A 24,460-nucleotide genomic window follows, 5' to 3' on the forward strand; every position below is an offset into this window, starting at 1 on the left:
ACCCATCCAGAAGTTGTTGCACCAAAAGGTATATGTTCATGTTTCTTTGGTGAGACAAGACACTTTCTTTTGTATTTTTTTGTATCTGTTTGTCTGTCTTGTTAATCCCGACAAGGGATGTATTTACGTTATGTGATCTATGTGTTTGTGTGTCCCTTATTACTGTCGTGTCTCTGTGCTGTATGTCTGACCTGTTGGTTACAACAGTCTTACGCTTCCTTTTCCCTGAATTGCTCTTTCAAAGCCTTTGAAGTTCAAAAGAGAGCAGAAGTCACAGTTATTAAAGAGGAAACAGAAACTGTGGTACTTCAAAGAAAAGAGATTACAATTCCAGCTAAAAAACAAGATGAACGGATACCCCAGAGGATAGACATTTCACATGAAGAAGGTAGATGACATCATATATAGATATATGAAACTCGCTTTTGAGTCTTATTTGTGTCTGTGCCCTGTCTGTTCATGTTAATTGTCTCTGTCTCATGTCAGTCTTTGCCATTCATTATCTGCCTTGTTTCTGTGATGTTATTGTATTAGTTTGTCCCTGATCACTGACGTGGTCTTTCTGTGTCCTGTTGACCATGTAAATTGTATATGTCATGTACATTCCAGTCAGTTTTGTGTTGTTTTGTCTTTTGTCAAAATATGTCTCCTCACTCGATAGAGTGACACATTCTTCTTCCATTCTTGCGTTCATGTTATTCAAAGCTTTTAAGTGATAATTTATGAAAACTGTCTCTCAAACGATATTTCTATAGTTCCTGTCGAATTAGTGGCACTGGAGCCATCAAAACCTGAGCCACAAAGGACCATAAAGGATTCTATTAAACCTAAAGGTATTGAAGTGACCTTCCAACACACTGACAAAACATAGTATTTAAAGGAACTGCATTAATAGCAATTCATGTTAGCATTTCTAGTAACTCAGTTTATGTCTTGAAAAGTGACTGAGCCTAAAGAGCAGAAGGTGCCCTCCAAGGACGTCCCAGTGACTAAACCTAAAAAAGAGGCTCCTACCGAGATTCCTTCAGTCACAGGTATGACCACTATGGCAATAGAAGCTACTGCTGAGAGAAAAGAGACTCTGACTAAGAGAGGTACCCTCATAGTCATTCATTTTCCATGAAAGCAATGCACTATACATCAATCAATACACACATAGAGCAGCAGGTCGCTATGCACATCTTAAAATACGTCTGAAAGTCTAAAAAGCAGTATTTTTTTTTCTTTCTATCGCAACTGTTTGGTTGCATATTCTTACAAATATCTTAGATATTCAAGCATCTACAAGTCATCTGAAGAATAAACACATGATCTCATCGACTGACAAGATGCCATTTATGACAGCTGAAAATGAAAGATCCTCTCTAAAAGATGATTTCCCCATCAAGCCTTTGTTAACATTGCATCCAGAGGAGTCTCTCATTGATACCAAGTTCATGTTTTCTGAAGATGAAGTTACAGCTAAAAACGGATCCGAAAGAAGAATAATTGCCACTGTTGACAGAAGACCAGACAAGAACTATGTAATGACTCTTAATTTAGATGAATTGGACATATTTAATAGAACAACCCAACAAAATGAGTTCATCTGTAACTTGGATCCTTCACCCTCAAATATAGCATCTGCCTTGCAAAACGCTGCATTTTCAGGTGAAGAAAAGAAAGACTTTACCATTGAGAAAACATGTAGACCAAAATTTAAGGTCAAGACAAAGAAAACGTTGCCAAAAAGTGTAGAACAAAGAAAGCCTTGTGAGGATGTTGGGGATTCATCAAAAGACCTCCCTGCTTCTATGATGAGAGACAGGTCCTCAACAGAGCTATTAAAGCCTTCAAAAGTAGCCCATGAAATCCTCGCTCCTCATGAAGGAATGATTTCCCCGCACAGTTCAGAATTGATGGTTGGCAATAGTGATCAGAAATCTGACGACAGTGATGTACAGTTAAGACAAGGTGCCGGTGTTGCAACTTACAAGTATATCACTGATGGAAACTTTGAGGTTCCTTTAAACATAAGTGGTACGGAACATCAACACACTGAATCCAAAGAGAGTTGGCCTAACACAGATAAAGGAGCTCGTAAATATGATGATAAATCTTTAGAATCAATCCAGAAATTACGCAGGGAGCAACATTTCGAAATATCTCCTATGTATCAAGCAGCTTCCCCAAAAGAGGTTTTGGTTCTTGAGGAACCAGGGGATCACTCAAAGATCCCTGAAAGATACAGCACTGGAAATGAGTTCTTTGCAGACACCTCCAGCAAACAAGCAATTCTTTCTAAGAATATAGAATATCGTGAGAAAGAAATTAATATACCACAACAAAAGATCATGGTGTCAAAACTAGTTGATGACACACATGATACTGGCCATACACCACCAAATGCCTCTGAATATAGAGAGGAGTGTCAAGGCCAAGAACAAATTCATCACCCATCCAAAACCCATTTGGATGATTTTCCGGTGAATATAGAAGTCCCTACAAAAGACCATATTGAGAGCAGACAGACTTTTGGAAGTGCAGAAATGAAACATCTTCAGAGACCAATCTTTTCCATACTAAAAGAAACAGCAACTACTTATCCCAAGAATATAGACATTTTAGCTGAACAAGCAAAATTAACAAAGGAAACAATGTCACCTATACAGCATCACACCCTTGGTGTATTAGATGCAAACATGTCACCAGAATCAAAAGAAAAGCAGCAAGAAAAATATTCACGAAAAGAAAAACGTGTTGAATTTCTGGAAACTAATATTAACCAGACGGAACCCACTGAAAAAGAACAGTTTACGCCTAACATATTGCCCCCATTAGGAGACAGAGAGATATTAGAGAACATTACTGACCAGAATGAGCAGTTCAATTTACCAAGACTACATAGTCATGAACAGCCAAATGCAAAAGCAATTTATTTTTCAGTTAAAGATCCATCAACAATGGTCCCTGAAGGACATTGCATGTCCATAGATGACAAGCACAGGCATGGGTTAGACAAACAGGAATCTAAATGCTTACATTTAGAGCAACCTACTTTAAATCTCAGATTATGCCAACAAATGTTTGAAAAATCAGGTGAATATTCCGCACTAAAGGATTGTAAGAATTCAAAAATAAACCAAAAATCTAGTCAGATTCTTCCAAAAGATTTAGTTGAATTGCACAGTGACCAAACTGAAGTTCAATCACTAAGAACGCCACAACCCAGTGGCAAAATCCTTGCCAAATCACAGGGATCAGATCTTGAGAAGAATAAAAGGACAAGAAAAGAATCCATAAAACCTGAAAACCTGTCAGGCCATATTATAGAAAGAGAACCTGTTGGTTCCAGTTCAAAAGCTAACCTCCCTGAACATGTGGATGACCATTTTAAAAAGTCAAGTTCCACCAGAAAAGAAGAGGACAACTCAGTTAACCTAATACCATCTGCAGTATTTTCTAAAACTGATCAATTTGTGCCTGTAATTTATGAAAAGGCGGTTGGTAGAAATCAAGACACTATTGAGATAATGCCCAAAAACGATAATCAGAAAGAAGAGTCTCAAGTCAAAAAAAGAATGTTGCAAACTTTAGAAACCCCAGAAACAAGAGTAGAGCAACAAGCAAATATAGGAATCACTTCTAGAGGGCATAAAGAGATCACAGAGCCTGACAGTCATCTAATAAAGGACACCGAAAGACCAAAGCTGTCTGGTAACAAAGAATCAGATTTCATTCAAACTGATATAATTCCATTTAAAGCTAAAGCAACACAATCATTTAAAGAGCCCATGTCACCTACAATGACTCAGGGCCCTATGATTGGTGGGAATTTATTGTCAAAATCAATAGAAACATTAAATGAAAGTTATTCATTACTAGATAAAAGTCCTCAAACACTTGAAAATAGGACTAACAAGCGTACTGAGGAGGGAAATCTTCCAACCATATTGTCCAGGTCAGGAGAAACAGGATCATCAAATGAGACCAGTGATCAGATTTCAAACAAGCCATCCAAACAACCAAATATTGAGAAAACTGATACTGAGAGCCAGGCTTCCAAAACCCTACAGCAAAAGGAAGAAAGCCAAGAGATGGCCGAGATGTTAAAACAAGTTCTAAACAAGACCATGAAAAAAACTGTTGAAGGGCTTTCAAGAGACAATGCTATGGATTCCCACAAAGGCAAAAACCTCTCAGGTGATAAGAAACAAATAAATTCAGGAAATAACGATTTGCATCTTGGGTCCACTACAGAAGACAATCTCCCCAAACATGTTGATAGCAGTGACCAATTAGGCCCAGAAGTATATCAGGAAGCAGTCTGTAGGACTCAAGACACTGATAAAACACTGCCAGAAAAATATGAGATGAGAAAGATGAGAGAACAATTCAGGGGGGGGAATATTCCCAATCCAGAAATGCCAGGAAAGAGAGAGGAGCTCCATATTAAAAGTGGATCCTCTCAAAAAGGCTATGAAGAGAGCATACGTCCTAAAAATCTTGAGATAAGGGTTGCTGAGAGATCAGTCTCTAAAGGATCAGATGACCCTGAAGATAAAAGCATCTTATTTGTAGCTAAGCAAACGCACTTAAGCAAGAAGCCAGTGTCCCCTGGAAAGTCAGAGCCCCCTGGTTCAGGAAATTTCCCACTAGAACAAATTGAATTAAAAGAGAAAGGCCTCACTGCCCAGGATGCCAGTAATTCTGCTATGCATGCTGTCTCCTCCAAGATGTACCAATTTGGTCCTGATATACAGTCAAAAGACACCAGTCAACGTACAGAAAGTACTGATGTGAAAGACAGAAGACCTGAAAACCCTGAAATTATCTCCAAAGTGAAAAAGAGTCGTGAGAATGAAAGAGGTGATCACAGGAGGGAACCTGTAGCAAAACAGAAGTTAGGAGACACTGTTAAGGAAAAGAAAGAAGGACAACCATACAAGGAAGTAGAGCCAGCAGTTGAAGATATTCCCAAAACCAGTGTAAACCAGCCATCAAAATATTGGCCTGAAGAAAGTACTCTATCAAGCCAGGAACTGATCACTTCAGAGATGGAGAGTGACAGTTTAAAGAAAATGTATACACTCCCAGCTGGAGAGCCTACCAAAAAGGAACTTGAGCACATATATTCTTCTCCCAAGATGGCCCCATCATTGGAAGATACATCTCCCACCAAAGTCAGAGCTGCTCTTGAGAAAAATAAGAAAAAAATGAAGACTTCAAAGCATAAGGAGGGCGCTCCTGAAAAAGAGATCAGTCAAAAGCAGACCAAAAAGCCCTCAGAGACAAACCTGATAGGTACCAGAATATTGTCCTTGTGTGCAGTCTTTTCCCAAACACTTCTTAAATAACACACACACAACGTTTTCTTCACCCATTGTGCAAATCATCTTGACTGGACACTTTGATTTGTCTCTTGCGTGCACCAAAGAAAATAATGCCACCATTCACATGTACACTCGCTGGTCATCACTTGCACTGTCGTATCTGCCACTTTCCACTACGTGTTATGATTGCAATGCGACACCAACATTTTTAATGTTTAGTTACACCTTCACCTTCTCACCTTCGAGATACCACGATCCCAGCGTATCTATTATTTTTGTGCAACTCCATTATTTCCTCCCAAGCTATGTTCAATATAGTAATTATAAATCTTCAATTATATCTTCAAGTGCCTGAACAAGAAATGAAAGCTCCTCCAGAGAGAAAGCCTGTGTCAGCGGTAGAAGAACGTCCTCCTCCAAAAGGTACAGGAACACTGGGAAAATCTTTCCTTTAAAAATCTTTGTTATGTCAGATGTCTTTTGTCTGTTTCATGTTATGATTGTGTTGTGTTCAGTTACCCATATATGTCTTTCTTTTGGGTATATTTAAGTTCTTGAACAAGAAAAGAAGGCACCCTCAGAAAAGAAATACGTACCAATAAAGGACGATGTTGCTCCCCCAAAAGGTACAAAATGTGTACCAGGACTACTTTGAGAGACAGTTTATGTTTTGTCTTTCTCCTATCTGTTGGTTCTCTTGTATGCATTACTCTTGTCGTCAACCTTCAATAATATATATCTCTCTGGGTTGTCAAGTGCCTGAAGTCGATAGAAAGGTCACTCTTGAAACAATTCCAGTGTCCTTGAAAGAAGAAATTGCTACACCAAAAGGTACAGAATGTGTGCCAGGGTATCTTGAGGAAAAAAAGAAAAGAATAATCTGTTTGTGCATGTTTTGCTTCATGTTGATCTGGTACTTAGCCATACTCTTGGTGTGTTCTCTTGCGTTCATTTAACTGCCAGAACCAGAGAAGAAGGTTCATGAAAGGATTCCTGTTTCATTTGAAGAAGTTACTCCGCCAAAAGGTACAAAAAATGTGCCATAGATGAAAATGCACTGATCTTTTCTGTGTTGTTTGTCACGTTCTTGTTCTTTGTATTCGTGTAGTGTCTTTCAACTGTTCATTTTGTGTATGTTTATGACAATGCCAAGTGGCTGAATCAGATAAGGCAGCTCTTGACAGAATGTTGTGCTTTGTCTTTAAATCGTCTTGCTTGTGTTGCCTGCTTTACATTACTTTGTGATTGTTCCATGGTTTTAAACCTCTTGCTTATCACTGTGCTTACTTGAATTATTTTCTGACAACACTAAGTGGCTGAACCAAAGAAGAAGACTGTTGAAAGAAAACCAGAATCATTAAGAGAGGAGGTTCCTAAAAAAGGTACATAAAATGTGCCCAGATCTTAAAATAAGCAATACGTCTTTGTTTTCTGTGTTGTCTGTCTCCAATGTTGCGTTCGTTCAATGTTCTTTGCTCTTGTGTCTTGTTACTCCTGTACTTGGTAACATCTGTTGTTTCTGTTTCTTTCTGATAACTTTTAAGTGGCAGAACCAGAAAAGAAAGTTCTTGAAACAAAACAAGTGACATTAAAAGAAGAGGTCACTCCCCCAAAAGGTACAGAAAAGTGCCGGGGTTCTTGAAATTAGCAAAACATCTTGATTTTATGTGTGTGTTGCTGTGTGTGTTGCTTGTCTTACGGTTTGTGTATTCAGTGTATGATTTGATGTGCATACTTGTGCTCATTGGCACTTGGTTTGTGTCTACCTCTGCCAACATAAAGTGCCTGAACCAGAAAAGAAACCTCTTGAAAGAAAACCTGTGGCATTAAAAGAAGAGGTCACTACTCAAAAAGGTAGATGAAGAGAGCCTCATATATCAACAAAACCTCTTGAGTCCACACGTTCCTTGTTCCTCATTGTGTTTGTTTGTTGTGTGTTTTCCTCTTGTTCCTTTTTCACTCTTGTGCTTTGTTGCATCTGCTGAGTGTTTCTCTCTTCAAATGTGTTTCTCACTTATAAAGAGCCTGAACCAGAAAAGAAACCTTTTGAAAGAACACCTGTGCCATTAAAAGAAGAGGTTACTCCCCAAAAAGGTACATGCAGTGTGCTTTGGGTCTTCAAATCAGCTTTATATCATCGTCCACTTTCGCCAATTGTGATTCAATTTTAGTTATCTTCGTTATGTGTATTCTTAGTGTGCTTAGTAGCATATGATTTCTGTTTCCCTTTGGCAATGATAAGTGGCTGAACCCGAAAAGAAGGCTCCAACTGAAAAAACCCCAGTCAAAGTGAAAGAGGAAGTACCTCCCCAGAAAGGTATACAGTGTGCAGCGAATTCTTATTTAAAAAATATTTCTTCTATATAAGTCTGTTCCTCTAATTTGTTGTGTTCCTTGTACGTTTATCATTCATTGTGTTTGTGTGTGGTTTGTTTTACATTTCTTTTCTTGTAATTTGTGTGTCTGGGCCTCAAAAGAGGGCTCCTTAACAGTCTTAAAAGTGATTTGACAATAAATTGTCTTACTTAGTGTTTTTTTTTTCCGTGTAATCTTAAGTACCTGAAGAGAAGAAGAAGACACCAGCTCTGGTTAAAGAAGCTGTCGCACCAAAAGGTACAGCACACGTGCTGGGGTATCTTCAAGGTTTCCTGTGTTTGTGTGTGTGTGTCTCCTACTGGTCATGAGATGTTTGTTGTTCGTTTGTCGTATTCCATTAATTGTTTGTCTGCTCAGCTTTTTGATAACATTGTTTCTCTTGGGTAATATCAAGTGCCTGAACCAAAAAAGTAGGTTGCTCTTGATACAACTCCAGTGTCAGTAAAACCTGACGTTATTCCCACTGGAGGTGCATACTGTGTGCCAAGCTCTTTCTTAGATGTGCTGTCTATTCTAAACGGTTTAATTTCTTGTTGTTGCTGGCTGTATGTCTTTCTGTGATAGGTCTCTCTCAGCTCTTCACATCTTGTGAATCCTCACATTAACACTGTATATGTCTCTTATTATTAAGTAGCTGAGCCAGAGAAGAAAGCTCCATCTGAACCGACTCCTGTGAAAAAGGAAGTTGCTCCTGCTAAAGGTACTAATTGTTTGTGAGGTTGTCTGAGAAATTGTCTGACAAAGCATACATTTGTCTTTTGTATGTTTATGTTGTGTTTGTGATCTATTTCCGTATGATCTATCATCTATACAATTGTTGTGATCTTGAAACTCTTCCATTCAAGTGCCAACGCCTGAAAAGAAACCATCTCCTGAATCTGTTCCTAAGAAGGTGTCTCCACCTGAAGGTACCCATGTTTTACATATTTATACACAAACAGACATTATTCTTAATGCCCTGGCCTCTGTTTATCAGTGTTGCATATTTATTGCACCTGTGTGTTTCCTATACACTTCCCTTTACCTCGGTATCCAAGTTGATGATATTCCTGAAATATAGCCCAGATAACAATGATAAACATTGAGCTATGGGCGGTTTCATCTCTTCATCTCAGCCTCGCTAGAGGTGCCACTTCTTCACATCTTACTTTGATCACCCTGATTTGCAATTCCCTCTTCTTTTACATTGATATTCTTTCAACCCAAAGTACCAAAAGCTGAAAAGAAACCGTCTCCTGAACCTGCTGCAAAGAAAGGCTCTCCGCCTGAAGGTATGGTAGAGCTTTGGTTGATCTTTTGAGGCACACAAGGCTTTGCTCAAATTTAGCTAATTTAACCAAAGCTAAAAATCATAATAATTAATAGATAAAAGTGCAAATTAATCATTTGAATCCCCTTATTTTGACCTTCCCATTGCTTTATATTTGAAGTTGAAAAGAAATCATCCCCTGAACTTGCCACAAAGACAGTATCACCTGATTCCGAAGGTATGCCAGGGTTATTGACAATTCATTAATATCCCACTATGTACTGGATCCCTCTTTGAGGGGATCCCCATTTTTACCACTCACTTTTTTAACTAACAACTTACAAAGGCAACCATTTTTCACTCTTGTTTTTGAACCCTACAAAATATTTTTGTGGACATTACTTACAACGTAATGTTTTAAGCTGAAGTGCGGAAAAAGAAGAGTGAAGAGACCCCAGAAGAAGAAGGTATCCAACTGAAGATCAAGTTTTTTTTTTTTTATGACCCATGAGGTTTAATACTGTCATGTGTCCTATTCCCGATCTGACTGGGTTTAAATCAGTCTTAAGGACCCATGTTGCTTCATTTTGGGCATATGTCCACTTTGTGTTCTTTCACATCTTCTTATATGCACTGTGTCAATAATAATAATGACAGCACAACACTCATTCTTCTTTTTTTTTTATTTCTTTCCTGTGTTTTTTCTGTCTGGGTTCACACCAAAGCGCATGTGTCACCCTAACAAGACTGAAGCATGAAACACCATCTTTCTTATATCGGTGTTTGATACCTTATTCTTATGCACTACTCTTACACACTATTATATATTTTTTTAATACAGAATTAGCTATTTGATTGTTAAATCAAAAGCACTATTTCAAATATATATTTTTGTTTGTTTTGTTTAATATACGCTTCAATCTCCATTAACATTCAAAAAATGATCTATTCTTGATTGACAACTGCAATTATGTTTTGACTTTTTTTCTGTGAAATATTAATTTGTGTAGATGGTGGAAAGGGACCGGTTACTGCACCTGGACCTGCTAAGAAAGGTATGACCCTTATTTCATTCATTGTCACCACTGCCCATACGGTGTTTTCCCTAATTTAAATTTATTTTGTATATACAGACTAAATTAACCTTATTCTGTGACCTATCTTAATGTGTTGGGTATTTGTGGGCTGACAGGTGTGTGTATTGCTGATTGTCAGTAAAATGTATTGTATAGTTACCTATGATAAGGAATTGGTGGTGGTGGTGTGAAGGGGCTTGTGCCTTGGATATCTACATGTCTTCTTTGTGTTGTGTTTAAGTGTTTAAATAAATGTTTGTAAATGTGATATGTCTTTATTGCCAACCTACAAATGGAAACTTTAAAGGTAAAGTTCAGACCAAAGAAGAGGAAACCTTTGAAATTCCAACCTTGAAGAAAGTTGTGAGGAAAACAGAAGTAAAGGAAGAAACACAGGACATTCTGAAGCTGAAGCCAGTCATAAAGCCTGAGGTCCATGAAGAGGAGAGGCTTTACGCCAAAGCCGTCACAGAGGTTTATGTTAAGGAGAGCTATGAGGCAGAGATAAGTACTGAGATATATGAAACAGGTAAAAGGGCTGAGAGGACACCTCTAGAGCGGGACAAGAGAACACCAGATGAGCCCGATCAGTTTAAGAAACCAAAAGAGGTTCCCGTTAAAGACACCACTGAAGACCGTTCTGTGCCTCTGAAGAAAACAGCAAAGGCTCCAAAGGAGGGGTCCCCTAAAGAGCCCAGTTTAGTGCTCAAGAAAGTATCAAAGTTACCATCGGATACTAAAGAGCCGGAAACTGTGAAGCTCAAACCATTTGAAAAACCAGGCAAACCAGAGCCTGAACCTGAAAAGCCAAAGAAGGATGAGAAGGGCCGAGAACCTGAACCTTTCCAAAGAGGGGAGAGACCTCAGAAAGATCAACTTGCCAAAGAACCAGTTGCTCCAAAGAAGAAGGAAGAACCTAGTAAACCAGATCAAAAGGAAAAGGACACCATTGTGAAGAAACCTGTGGAAAAGGTTCCCACAGATGAGGCAGCTCAATTACGTCTTGGAAAGGCAAAGAGAATTCCATCTGAAGAGCAGGAAGTTGAAAACGTTAAACTGAAACCATTTGCAAAGCCAACAAAAACAGATTCACCAGCCGACAAAAAGGTTCCAGAATCTAAGGAAACAAAACCTACTGAAATTAAGAAGCCTACTCGGACTCCAAGAGAGGAAATATCAAAAGAACCAGATGCCCAGCTCAAGAAAATAGACAGACGTGAATCACCTGAGAAGGAACTTGAGAAAGTTAAGAAATCTGAATTGCCTTCTGAGGTAGAGAAGAAACCCAGTCCCAGGATCACTCCTCTGAAGAAAAAGGAACCAACTCCAAAGGAGGAGGAAAAACCTGTACAACTTAAAAAAGTTGAACAGCGTCCAAAGGAAGTTGAACCAAAGGAGAAAGAGGTTCCTCTCAAACCAGTTGCTCTTTTAAAGAGTGTGGAGATGAAGAAGACGCCATCACCAATGGTGGAGAAACCAAAGCCCAAAGCTGTGGATGCTGTGCCAATGGAGAAAAGGCCTAGTGCTGATATTGCCAAGAAGATACCTAAAAAGATATCACCTCAAGAACTTACTGAGGCTGTCACCTTAAAAAAGGTTCCACAGAAAATCTCACCTAAAGAAGAAAAGGCCGAACCTTCAAAAGCTGGAAAAGGAACAATTCCTGTTATGAAAGAGTTGTCTCCTGGGGCCGTGAGACTAAGGAAGATTTCAACTCAGCAAGAAGAAGAAGTATATGAACTAGAACATGACCCTGAGGAAGAAGAAGACGAAGAGGAGTGGGGATGGGAACTTGCTCCTCGCGAAAGCTATGGCTCTGAAGATTCCGAAGAGCAGTACCTGGAAGAAGGGGCTCTTGAGACTCCAGGAATGGTTGGAGGTCGGCGAGGTGAGAGAGGGTGGCTGTGATTCCTCACCACTGAATGCCTCATCTCCCCTTGTCGGAAAATAAACCGTCCCTTTTCCATCGCGCGTAATCCTCATTTCCATCTTCACTCTTTGATGTTGAAACATTCTTAACATCATCTGTTGTGTCACTTGTCCCCACTTATATGTCATCTTGTGTAAATTCATGTCTGTCCCAGTGTCTCTTTGCTGTTGTCTGTCATTGTAATACATTTTTTATTTGATTTGATCTTGGATATCATATAAGCTACCTAACAGATCATTCCATTAATATGTGGCATGATCCTTTCATCTTCATCATTCCAATTCCATGAATGTCTTAAGCCACACTTATTGTGTCTCTCTTCATCTAGAATGATTTGTGTGTACATATGTAATAGACTATAGTTATACAGTTACAGTTATATACAGTTATAACTGTGTAGAAATGTTAACAATACCTGGAAATAATGTGTTGCTTGTAATGGTTCAGATGGAAAGCCTAAAGAGGAGGGTGCTGCAGCTGGAAGAGGGAGAGGGATGAAACGTAAGTATTAGTGTGGAGAAAAAAAAATATTATGTACCATTAGCACTATTAGTAGTATACATTTACTTTTGCTATTTTGTATCAAATCTGGTCTACATGTAGTAAGTAGAAGCACGCTATACCTACTCTGCCAGCCCTATCAAGGTTTTGACCATGATAAAATAAATTAATTATATGAAAAACATTTCATGACAGTTGATCAAAATCTTGTGGTTAATGCGTGTGACTCGTTACTGAATAGTGTGTTTAAATGAAAGAGGAAGTCATTAAATGTCTTCTTGTGCATTACAGCAAAACAAACTCCCTCCCCTGGAGAAAAGGGCAGAGGGATGAGACCCGGAGGTGGAGGCAAACCTCCAGAGGAGCCAGCATTCGCTGGTTTCCAGCTGAAGGCTGTCCCACTGAAATTTATCAAGGAACTCAAAGACATTGTGCTGAAAGAGGCTGAGTCCATTGGTTCTTCTGCCATGTTTGAGTGTGAGGTGTCACCCTCTACTGCTATCACCACATGGATGAAGGATGACAGCAACTTAAGGGAGAGCCCTAAGCACAAGTTCACCTCTGATGGCAAGGACCGCAAGCTGGCTATCATTGATGTCCAGCTCTCTGATATTGGTGAATACACTTGTGTGGCCACACTTGGTAAAAAGGAGAAGAAGTCAACTGCCAAACTCATGGTGGAAGGTAAGCCTACACAAAACACTCTGTGCGAAGACCTTCACGTCTATATAACAATTGGACCTTACATTAACCCTCCTGATATGAATGTTTACAACAATCTTGTCTATTCTTTTACAGAGCTGCCAGTGAAATTCGTTAGGGAACTTGAGGAGGAGATGTCTGTCATGAAGGGACAGCCTATTTACCTGACCTGTGAGTTGAACAAGGACAAAGAGGTGACATGGAAGAGAAATGGCAAACCCTTTTTCTCAATTCCTGGAAGGATCAATGTCGCCGTCATTGGATTGTCACGTGCTGTTACAATCCAGAACAGTGGTGATGCTGATACTGGCATTTACACATGCGAGTGTGAAGATGCCAAGACAGAGACAAATATCAAGATCATTGGTAAGGATTTATAGTGGCACAGTTTTCTAATATCATTACCCAAACCCACAAGTATGTGTATGTGTTTAACTTACTTCCAACCCAAACATCTAACACCTATCTTCATCCACTGCAGAAATTATCAAAGACTGGTTGGTGAAACCTCTGAGGGACCAGCATGTGAAACCTAAGGCTACTGCCACATTCAAGTGCGAACTCTACAAAGACACCCCCAACTGGAAGTGGTTCAAAGGGGATGAGGAAATCTCTAACGACCCAACAGTTAAAACAGAGGTTAAGAAGGATGGGAAAGAGCTCACTCTGACCATCAAAAATGCATCCCCTGATGATATTGGAGAGTATGCTATGGAAGTAGAGGGTCGAAGATACACTGCAAATATGACACTTGGAGGTATGCCAAATATTTTGTTTAATGGATTAATGGACATTGGTTCTATTAAATACTGTCACAAATACTTATTAACAAATACTTATAAATTGAGCACATCATTTTGATGAAAGTTTTTTAATCAGTACATTGTTGAAGCTGTGGGTTCAGTGCCAACTTTTGAAGAAAACAATGTTGCACATCATGTTATCTTCTACAGAGCGTGAAGCTGAGGTCCTGAAGCCACTGGCTAGTATTGAAGTTGTTGAGAAAGAGGAGGCTAACTTCGAGACTGAAATTTCAGAGGAGGATGTTCCAGGAGAATGGAAACTGAAGGGACAAGTTCTGCAGAGATCACCAGTGAGATCTCATCATCAATGTATCATTATATATTGATTTTCACAGGTCATAGTTGTGTTAGTGTCATTCATCCATTTATTTTTTCTTTTAATGAAGACATGTGACATCAGAGCAGAAGGCACGAAGCGATTCCTCACTCTGAAGAGCGTTCAGCTTGACCAGTCTGGTGAAGTGTCATATCAGGCTCTGAATGCCATCACCAGCGCAATGCTAACAGTCACAGGTGAGTTGGTTAAAAACCCAATGAGTAGGTGCATTTTAAATGTTCTCCCTGTGTTCTTACAGGCCACAGTGTCAGGCAATTACTTTGACAGGTGAAAGTAATAAGAGAAGAAAGGAAAAGATGTGATCTGTATAACTCTTGTTCGCACCTCTCAGAAATCGAAATGGACTTCACTGTCCCTCTGAAGGACGTTTCTGTGCCTGAAAAGAAACAGGCAAAGTTTGAGTGCACCATCACTAAGGATGTGCCTAAGGTGATGTGGTTGAGAGGGCCTGACATTGTATCCTCAGATGAAAAATATGACATCATTGATGATGGAAAAAGGCACATGTTGGTTATAAACCACTGTGAATTTGATGATGAGGGAGAGTACACTATTGAAGTGTTGGGCAAAAAGTCAACCGCTAAGCTCACGGTTGAGGGTAAGTTGTTTGCCACTTGTAATCATACCAGCCAAATAAGCTTTGGTTTTCTGATTAAATGCTGAAAAAATAGTTTTAATTAAATTAATTCCACTGATAATTCTGAAAGGTTTAGTGCACTGTTGGTTAATGAAACCTGAACCTGTTATGCACTGAACTAATGCATTATAGGCATGAGGCTCAAGTTCACCACACCATTATCGGATCAAACTGTGAAGGAAGGTAACACTGCTCGGTTTGAGCTGGAACTCTCTCATGAGAATGTACCCGTTACATGGTACAAAAACGAAATCAAACTCCATCCAAGCAGAATGGTGTTGACCCATGTTGAAGGAAAAAAACACATATTAGAAATAAAGGATGTCACTCTAGATGATATTTGCCAAATTAAGGCAGAGGCTAAAGGAATATCCACAACCGCAAACGTGATGGTCCTAGGTAACCCCCTTTTGTTCTGTACTTTGTGTTCTGTTCTGTTTCTGTAGTTCTCTGTTTCGGTGCGTATTTCCTGTTATTCCTTTCGGTGTGTGTTCTAAAAGATTTAATCTCGCTCCATGGCGTTTTCATGACTGAACTGCTTTGCTCTCAAGCAGACAGAAAGTCTTCAGATACAGTCTTCGCTCTCTAAACCATATGACTTTTATGTTCCAGAGGGCGATGCGCGCTTCGTTGTAAAATTGCAAGATTATACTGCAGTTGAAAAGGACAAAGTTGTCCTGGACTGTGAGTTGAGCAAAGATGTCCCAGTAAGATGGTTCCACAATGAGACAGAAATCAAGGCCTCAAAGATGGTGACAATTAAGGCCGAAGAGAAACGAAGGATTCTGATCATAAGGAAAGTGGAGGATAAAGAGAAAGGTCAATATATTTGTGACTGCGAAACTGACAAGACCATGGCTAATCTCAACATTGAAGGTAGGAACATTGAGCAGCGTGCAGATCCCTCCCTATTAACTGTCTTGGATCGCACGCAAGGAGCACTCCACTGTGGACCTCGCCTGCACACTCTTGTGTTTTCACTCTCTGCTTTTGCGCAAAAAGCACCCCTTTCGAGCCACATAAACCCATGAGTTTGGACTGTCTATGAGACATAGTGAAATGCAAGCAATTTCCCCTTGATTACTGTTCATTGTTAGCCTGGATACCAGCCTGAACTCCGCCCACAAAATTTTTGGTCCGGGAGATTCAGTCTGGAGTCGAGCTAGTTGGGAGGGTTTAAACGGCCCCGAAAAGGGATCTGACCATTCAAATTGTAAGGGCGGGCTTTATACGTTGATGGACAGACATAGATAGCATACCGGTATACATCGAACAAAGATGGCGCCGTCTCGGGAGCTTAGTGGGACATATTTGATATGATTTAAGGTATCTACACGACTTTTTTTATGTCTACATTGACTCGGTTAGTTGTGTATACGCAACACCAATGTTGCCTAGGATTGTAGGTCTTAACTTATGCACTCTAGACCATTATTGAAAGGTTATGCTAACAGCGTAGACAAAAAGAACATTAGAACTAATGGTAGCTTCTAGCCTTGAGTGCTAATTAAGTAACGTCTCAACAGATATTGACAGCGCATTCATTTTGAAAGAGGAACAGAGAAACGCGATCAAGGCATTTGTCGATTGAAAAGATGTTTTTGCCGTCCTTCCTACGGGATCAGGTAAAAGTTTAATCTATCAGATGGTAATAATACTACGTTGCTCTGATTGGTTCTAGGTATCCAATTCAGCGAAGAGGAATTTTCTTTCCTGGTTCGTTGAAACACGCCCCAATATCACAGCCCAGTGGTCCGGTCTCAGACTCATATTCTGACTAGAATTATGAGTATGACATCGTCAGGCTAGTTCATTGTAACAACAACCCCATGTCCAAGTACGAATTAGACTGTATTTAAAGATAAAGGCTGCTTGTTTATTTTTTACCACCATTATACATGTCAAAGCATAACTTTTAAGGCTTCAAGAAAATTGTCCTTTTAAATATTCAAGCTCTCATTACATTTGTGCTCTAGATATTGGGAAAATAAACTGCCTCCATCATGTCTCTAAGGCAATGTCCACTTTCATGGAATGGGCGATCTTTACTTCACTTGACACAACAAAAAAGACCTCTTAGGATCTTTCTTGTCCACGTACATTCTTCACTGAGTCTATTAATATGGAAGAAATCACCATTGCTGCATCTGCACCCATAATGGTCCCCCCCCCTTGAATGCCACTTCAGCCAAAATCTCAATCTTAATTCTCTGTGTTAGTGTCTATCTGTCTGTGTGTTCTGTGTTGTGTTGTTTTCTTGTTTCCTTTCTGAATTTGCTGAAAGGGAATTCAAGCTAAGTCAATTCCTAGGAAATGCCCAGTTTATGTCACAATCACTGATATGTTACAATGTTGCCATCTTTGAAAATACATGTAGTTAAATATCCGAGATTGAAGATTCCTCCTCCATTGAAGGATGAATCTCTAATTTAATGATACCTTAACGATTATGGCAAATTGCAACAAATCAGGTGTATTGTCGGACATTAAACAATTGTTTATGTCACAATCATATCACTGATGTGTTACAATGTTGCCATCTTTACAATAATCTGTAATTAAATATCGGAGATTGTAGATTTCTCTGCCCTTGAAGGACATCTTTTTAATTAATTTACAACTTACAGACAATGGCAAGTTGCAAAACATCAGGTGTATCATTAGACATGAAACAAAATGGCCATTTACCCCATGCAGCACCCTCAGTTGCTGCCTAGAGAATTGCCTGTAATGTGATATCAATATTCACATAAAAAAAATTAACAACACGGTTATTTGACCCGCCCTCCATCCCTCTTCTCTTCAAGAAGTCTTGAGTGACTGTAAGTGGATCCCGGCCACTTCTCTACTCTAAGACCAAAATAATTACTTGAAAAAGGAAGGAAAGGATGTTGCAGAGGGATTGAATTGTACTGTTTCTCTTGTTTGTCTGTGTTGTATACATTGGTGATGTGTAAGCACACTAATGTTTCTTTCACTCTTTGCCTGGACTTTGGCATGTGGCTATCTACCGTTTCACAAAAACCACCAACAACAGAAAACAGAAGACAAACAAACAAAAATGGGGCTCATGTTTCGTGAGCTCTCCAAAATGTCTTAAAGTATGGATGTATTCTAATGGAGCATACCTTTTATTGGCAGCACGTGACATCAAAGTGGCTCGGCCCATGTATGGTGTTGAGCTCTTTGATGGAGAGACAGCTCGTTTCGAGGTTGAGCTCTCTGAGGATGATGTTCATGGCCAATGGAAACTGAAAGGAGAAGTCCTTACTTCTTCAGCCGTTGAGGTTGAAATTATTGAGGATGGAGCCAAACACACCTTAACACTGTATAACTGCAAAGTAACCCAGTCAGGAGAGGTTACCTTCCAGGCGGCAAATGCCAAGTGTGCAGCAAATCTGAAAGTAAAAGGTAATATCACCGTCATCCATCATTTCCGAACACTTTTCAGATTATATTTTTAAAGATGAGGATCAAATCAATCCATTCTACATCCTTGCTGATTCCAGAGAATCCAGTGTCATTCATCACACCTTTGAGCGACGTGCATGTGTTTGAGAAAGATGAGGCAAGGTTCGAGTTGGAGGTGTCCAGAGAGCCCAAGGCTTTCCGCTGGCTCAAAGGAACTCAGGAGCTGGAGAATGATGACAAATTTGAGATAATTCAAGAAGGGAAAAGGTACACTCTAGTGGTAAAGGTGGCTGGCTTTAGCGATGAGGCCAAGTACACCTTTGAGGGAGAGGATAAGAGAACGTCAGGGAAGCTTATCATCGAAGGTAGGTCAAGTAAATGTTGAGGACAGAAAATATGGTGTGGAGTAGTTCTTAAATTTGGATTAAGTTTTCAACTTGTCGATATGTGTTCCTAATTCCAGGTATTCGTCTTGAGTTTACCAAGCCAATTAAGGATGTGACCGTGAAGGAGCGTGAAACTGCAGAGTTCAAAGTTGAACTTTCCCATGAGAAAATTCAGGTGGCATGGTACAAGAATGATGTGCGCTTGCACCCCAGCAAGTTGGTGCACATGTCAGAGGTCGGCAAAGTCCACACCCTCTCCTTCAAGGAGGTGTCCGTTGATGACACTGCCCTAATCAAAATAGAGGCTCTTGGAAAGACCTCAGAGGCCATGCTAACTGTTCTAGGTGAAATACCTTCTTTGACAATTTGTGATGGGATCAAGGGAACCTAACTCTATTGAGAATATAAACTTTCATTTGGTGGGATAGTTATGTATTTCATAACGAGATAGACTGAACTGTAAATAGTGCAACATTTATTACCATCAACAGTTTTGTATAAGTTCATTCTAGAACAGGAAAGAGGGTTCCGCTTCGCGTCGTGCCTAACAACCTTACCTGTTCTAAAATCAGCACAAAGCACAGCCTCTTGGGGCTTAATGCTTAATTAACTTATACAAAACTGTTGGTGGTAATAAATGTTGCACTACTTACAGTGTTTTTTAAAACTGTCACTACAATATTTGATATGGTTTCATTAAATAAAAACAATTACATTTAAGAAACAATAGTTTAATGTTAAACCGTCATGCTTCCGCCACTACAAAGTACAGTTCCTAAATAAATCGTTGCCACGCAACCCTTGAAGCAACGCAACAGACAGATGAAACACTTGCGCTACCGACAAAAAAGGGGTTCTTGTATATTCACATTCATTTGTATATCGCCATTAATAGTGCAATTGTTGAAATAGTTTTCAAAATGGGCTCCTCTTTGCTGGTGCAGCGACAGGGGTATCCTGATTTTGTCCCAGATGATGTTGCTCCACATGTGTATGAAATGCGCTATATGAATAAAATTGCCTTGCCTTGCCATTCGCTGCGCAGTAATATGGAATGTTATCATAGAATTTTATGAGGACAACTTGAAAGGTTATGCTGGATTTTACAACGGCATTTAGCCAATCACAATCAAGGATTGGAACAATCAGTTTTAGAACAGGCTGTATATGCAAATCAACAGAGCATATTTACCCTTCCAGGTAAACGTATTGTATAATAATATGTAGTATAATAATGTGTAGTTTTTCATTAACTTGTCTTGACATGTGTTTCCCCTTCCTCTCTTAAAAACACTGAACCTTTTCTGATGGTATTGTATTGCTGGGATTTATACTTTTTTCTTCTAATGTTTTTTCCAGAGGGAGAAGCTTACTTTACCACTAAGCTTCATGACTATACTGCAGTGGAGAAGGATGAGGTTGTCCTGCATTGTGAGTTGAGCAAGGACTCTGCCGAGGTGAAATGGTTCAAAGATGGCAAGGAGATTATCCCCTCCAAGAATATTATTATTAAAGCAGATGGAAAGAAGCGTATTCTTACAGTGAAGAAGGCTGAGAAGGGCAACATTGGTGAATACACCTGTGACTGTGGTTCTGACAAATCAACCGCTAGGCTGGATATTGAAGGTATGAGTTTCACAGAAATGTGTCAGTTTCTCAGAAGTATACAGTGCGTTATAATGACCTGACTAATGTCTTTCTCGGAATGCCCTTTTCTTTATAGAGCGTGACATCAAGATTGTACGCCCCCTGTACAGTGTTGAGGTAACAGAGACAGAAACTGCCCGTTTTGAGATTGAAATCTCTGAAGAAGATGTTCATGGTAACTGGAAGCTCAAGGATGATGTCCTTCACCCGACTGCTGTAAGGGTTTCTTGCAACATTATAAAAATTGACAATGTGTGAACATTTAGGCATGTTGGTCACAGAAATATTATTTTCTATGAAACATGTATATTGGCCAATCACTGGCATCTGTGTAAATTAATTTTAGAATGCATATATTTTTAGTTTGTTAAACCTGGCAAGTGGGCTGTTAATGTATATATTTGTCCTCTGGTAACCTAAAACATCTTACTTTTTCTGATATTGCTTGCAATGCTTCGGTTAGAGCAAAGTTCACATTGGGGAAAAATCCATAATGTGTAATTAAAATGACTCTGCAATTTAGCCATATAGAGATCAACTTAAGTATCCCATTTCACCTTTAGGATGTTGAGATTAAGGAAGAGGGCACCAAGCACATGCTTATCCTCTACAATGTGCGCAAGGATATGGCTGGAGGAGTCGACTTCCAGGCTGCAAACGCCAAGTCAGATGCCCAACTTAGAGTTAAAGGTGAGAATCACATAACACACATTGAAACACACTCTGTGTAATAACAAGGGATTAACTCTGTCACCATAAATGACAATTCAATGACAGTTGCAATACTAACACTTCCTTTTAATAAGCAAGGTAGTGTTATTAAATAAATAGCTTGATAGTGCCTGGTATTAAATCAGACAGTACTCTGCCAAATGGGTTTCCATTTCAAGTAGGTGTTGAATCCTTCTTTTATGAGGGGTTTATTAGGGGAATGTACATGCTTTTAATTTCCAAAATACCCTAGCTGACCTTACATTTTGTTGCAAAATATCTCCCTTACAAAACATGGACGGGCTGTGTTATGAAAGTTAAGTCATCCCCATGAGGTCGGCATTTTCTTAAATTGAGTAACACCAACCCGACATTCTCCTTTTCTTGGAAAATACCAGAGGATTGATTGACGGCAACAGATTGCCAACCTGGGTAACTTGGCAGGGGGTTGGTCCACGGCCAATCCGGTGTTGTGGCTATTTTAGAAGCTACATGCCTTATCTAGCCTGGCCCAGGCAGTGATTGGCAGAGCTTCAACTTTTCTCCCCCCACCACCGTTTTTTTTGCTGACCATATACATCTTAAGGAAACTCAATATGCAAATGAAGGAGGCCCCCCAATGACAAGTCCCCTTGCGGCAGAATCCCCAGTTGTCCTAGAGGTTTACGTGCTCCAGAGCAGTGGCCTGTTGTCAGCCGGACAGCGAAATGTGGATTTGCAGTTAAGGATTTACTGGTGTCTCTTGGGATTTGGGGACGACTAACAATGTCTTCTCCTCAATCCAAAGCACGAGTTGTAGGCCTAATGAGGCCTATGAAGGATGTTACAGTCACTGCTGGGGAGACTGCCACCTTTGACTGCGAGCTCTCCTACGAGGGAATAGCTGTGGAATGGTTCCTCGGGGGTACTAAGTTGGAACCAAGCGACAGAGTAAGTTCAAAGTTTATACTGCTACAGGCATGTGGTGCAAGATCAGTGATCATTTGGATACTGACTTGTGGTTTTAGAAATCATTTTGACAGCTTTTTATTTTTTATTAAATCTGTGATTATGTGAATTGTGTTTAGTTTCAATTAAAGATTGACATCATCCCCTCTGTCTGAGCAGGTGCATAGGATACTTGCATGTACTCTCAACGTTGTTGTTTTTTAATGTCATGAGCAAGCTAGGGTTCTTTTAAACAACTTAACATGATCAAACAAATGCTAATTTTACAGTTTACCCACTTATTATTTAGTTTTTCCTTGCATAAATCACTTACAGGCTTTCTGCATATAAGGACCTGTGAAGATCAGGATTCCAGTTGAGCATTTGATCCGGGTTTTGAGATAACGCAGAGGGCTATTCTGCTCTGCAAGCGTTCCTCTGGTTATTTTTAACTGCTTCAAGTGTGTACGTCTAATGGCAGGTGGCTGGAGCTCCAATTTGACAGATATACTGTGGTTTAGAAGTGTTGCAAGCTGTGTGAAATTGTTGCGTACAGGTTTTTTGCAATCTGTTGAGTAAAAGAACAGTCTTCAGACTTATTTTGCTGGTTTTTGTGCAGTATTATTTGTGTGATTTATATGTGTTGTTATTTTGTCATGATTTGCCATGAGAATGCGCAATGTTTGTTTGTTTTTGTTGATGTCCTTCTGTGTTTGATTCAATCAGATTCAAATTTGAGCAGAGGGGGTGGGATCTTAGATTGAGGCCTTGTTAAAATACCATACGCTGCCTTGTGAACATGACAGCTTGGCATTCATAATCTACAAATGAAAGATGACCTGAAAGTTAAACTGGGTTGAATTTTGCTGTTATCAATCCCTAGTTCAGAATTCATTATTACAGTGAACTTGTTGTTTAAGTGCATGTTGTTACCAAACATGTAGATTTAGGGTGAAGATTAGTGGTAGGTTTAGGGTTAAGAACGTCTTACTGAATGTACTTTCACGATGAGTACATTTAATTTCTTGAGGTCATTGTACATAAGGCCTCTATGACATAAAGTGAGGTTGTAATAAAACAACATGTTGAATACTAAACATGGCAGGTGCCATGATACATGATACTGAAGGAAATGTCAGACATACGTATGTCAATATACTTCTATAACTGTGAACCACTGCCACCATTCCTTAAGTAATGAATTTCCATATTACATTATTCTGTCACATTACTTTTGTGGTTTTTTTTCCCAGAAAATGTACTTTTATTCATGTTCGAGAATAACATCAACCTCCCGAAATGTATTGTATTAAGAATTAATGCATTTAAGTCATGAGTGCTAGTCTACATTAATTTGTTGTTTGGAGCACACATAAGTATAAATATAAGTATACATTTGAGAGGAAGCATGTTGCCTAACATTTTACTATGTGTTAAGCAACCAGTCCATGCCTAATGTAGGCAGCAGGCAGAGGTGTGAAACTCAGCACTGTTCCGGCTCTGTTTCTGGCCATCAGCTGCTTATGTCTGTTGCTGGGAGGAAATAGCCCCCACTCTCGCTCTCTCTCTCTCTCTGCCCAGCTGACAGCGGAGCTGGAGCCTTTGATTTATCAATGCGTTTGATTTGCACAGGTGGTCACCAGGGCAGAAGGGAAAACGCATACGCTGACCATTAGGGATGTTAAGCTGACAGAGGCCGGGGAAGTAAAACTCACTGCTAAGGACTTCCAGACACAAGCCAACCTCAAAGTGAATGGTAGGCTGCAATTTTGTGTTTGTATTGCACAGAGCAAAGTGGGCAGGAATATTCTATTCGTTAAATTCTGAGGATATTTCTATCGTAGAAATGAATAGAAGTAACTGTTGCCACATGGAACTTCACTCCACCATTTACTTATGTAGACCATGTACTCTTGTTTTTAGCACTGTCATTATTGAATAAGGTTTATTGAGAACCTGAGGTGAAAATGGCTTTGCATTAAAATGTGATGTTTCGGTTGTACTAATTTTTTTACCTTAAAAAAAAATAATTTTGCGTGTAAGCAAGTTAGTTTTACATCACAGTAAATACACTCGACAAATTCAACGTGTGATAAAACTGTGCAAAGTTCACTCTATATGAACATCGGCATCATTTTCATATAAAGCATTAATTGTGATGTGTTTCACTGTGTTAATGATACTTGTAAGTTAATTTAAAGGTTAATTTAAAGGTTTCGTAAAAGGTTGTTTATTTTAGCTAAACAGCCAATCAAATTACAACGCGTTAATTGGCAGGGATTAATTGAGGCTTGGTCCGAGCCGCTATGTTCGCTGCCCATTTACAGGGCCAGGACACTAGAGTTTATTGAGCACAAACACTGCATGAACAGCTAGATGACCGTGAGGAGTAATCCGTTGGTTGTGTGATCAGAATCATGGACTGTACCATTACAAATTAAAATGTTTACGTATA

General features: G+C 39.5%; 1 protein-coding gene across 9 annotated transcripts in view; it reads left to right on the plus strand.

The window, feature by feature from the left end:
- The window catches only part of ttn.2 (titin, tandem duplicate 2), a 167,591-nt gene that overhangs the window by 64,375 nt on the left and 78,756 nt on the right, over nucleotides 1-24,460 (plus strand). For 7 of the 9 annotated variants that reach the window (XM_080839079.1, XM_080839084.1, XM_080839081.1 and 4 more), the window contains 14 exons: nucleotides 8,320-8,388; nucleotides 8,534-8,596; nucleotides 9,948-9,992; nucleotides 12,391-12,444; nucleotides 12,736-13,128; nucleotides 13,243-13,512; nucleotides 13,628-13,903; nucleotides 14,100-14,239; nucleotides 14,336-14,462; nucleotides 20,080-20,346; nucleotides 20,444-20,583; nucleotides 20,931-21,057; nucleotides 21,866-22,008; nucleotides 23,638-23,761. In XM_080839079.1, coding sequence (XP_080695205.1) covers nucleotides 8,320-8,388; nucleotides 8,534-8,596; nucleotides 9,948-9,992; nucleotides 12,391-12,444; nucleotides 12,736-13,128; nucleotides 13,243-13,512; nucleotides 13,628-13,903; nucleotides 14,100-14,239; nucleotides 14,336-14,462; nucleotides 20,080-20,346; nucleotides 20,444-20,583; nucleotides 20,931-21,057; nucleotides 21,866-22,008; nucleotides 23,638-23,761 — 2,238 coding nt within the window. The remainder of the gene's footprint in view (nucleotides 1-8,319; nucleotides 8,389-8,533; nucleotides 8,597-9,947; nucleotides 9,993-12,390; nucleotides 12,445-12,735; nucleotides 13,129-13,242; nucleotides 13,513-13,627; nucleotides 13,904-14,099; nucleotides 14,240-14,335; nucleotides 14,463-20,079; nucleotides 20,347-20,443; nucleotides 20,584-20,930; nucleotides 21,058-21,865; nucleotides 22,009-23,637; nucleotides 23,762-24,460) is intronic. The other 2 variants (XM_080839080.1, XM_080839082.1) reach the window with 2 other exon arrangements.

This window comes from Sprattus sprattus, assembly GCF_963457725.1.
Source record: "Sprattus sprattus genome assembly, chromosome: 5".
NCBI classification, from domain to species: Eukaryota; Metazoa; Chordata; class Actinopteri; order Clupeiformes; family Clupeidae; genus Sprattus; species Sprattus sprattus.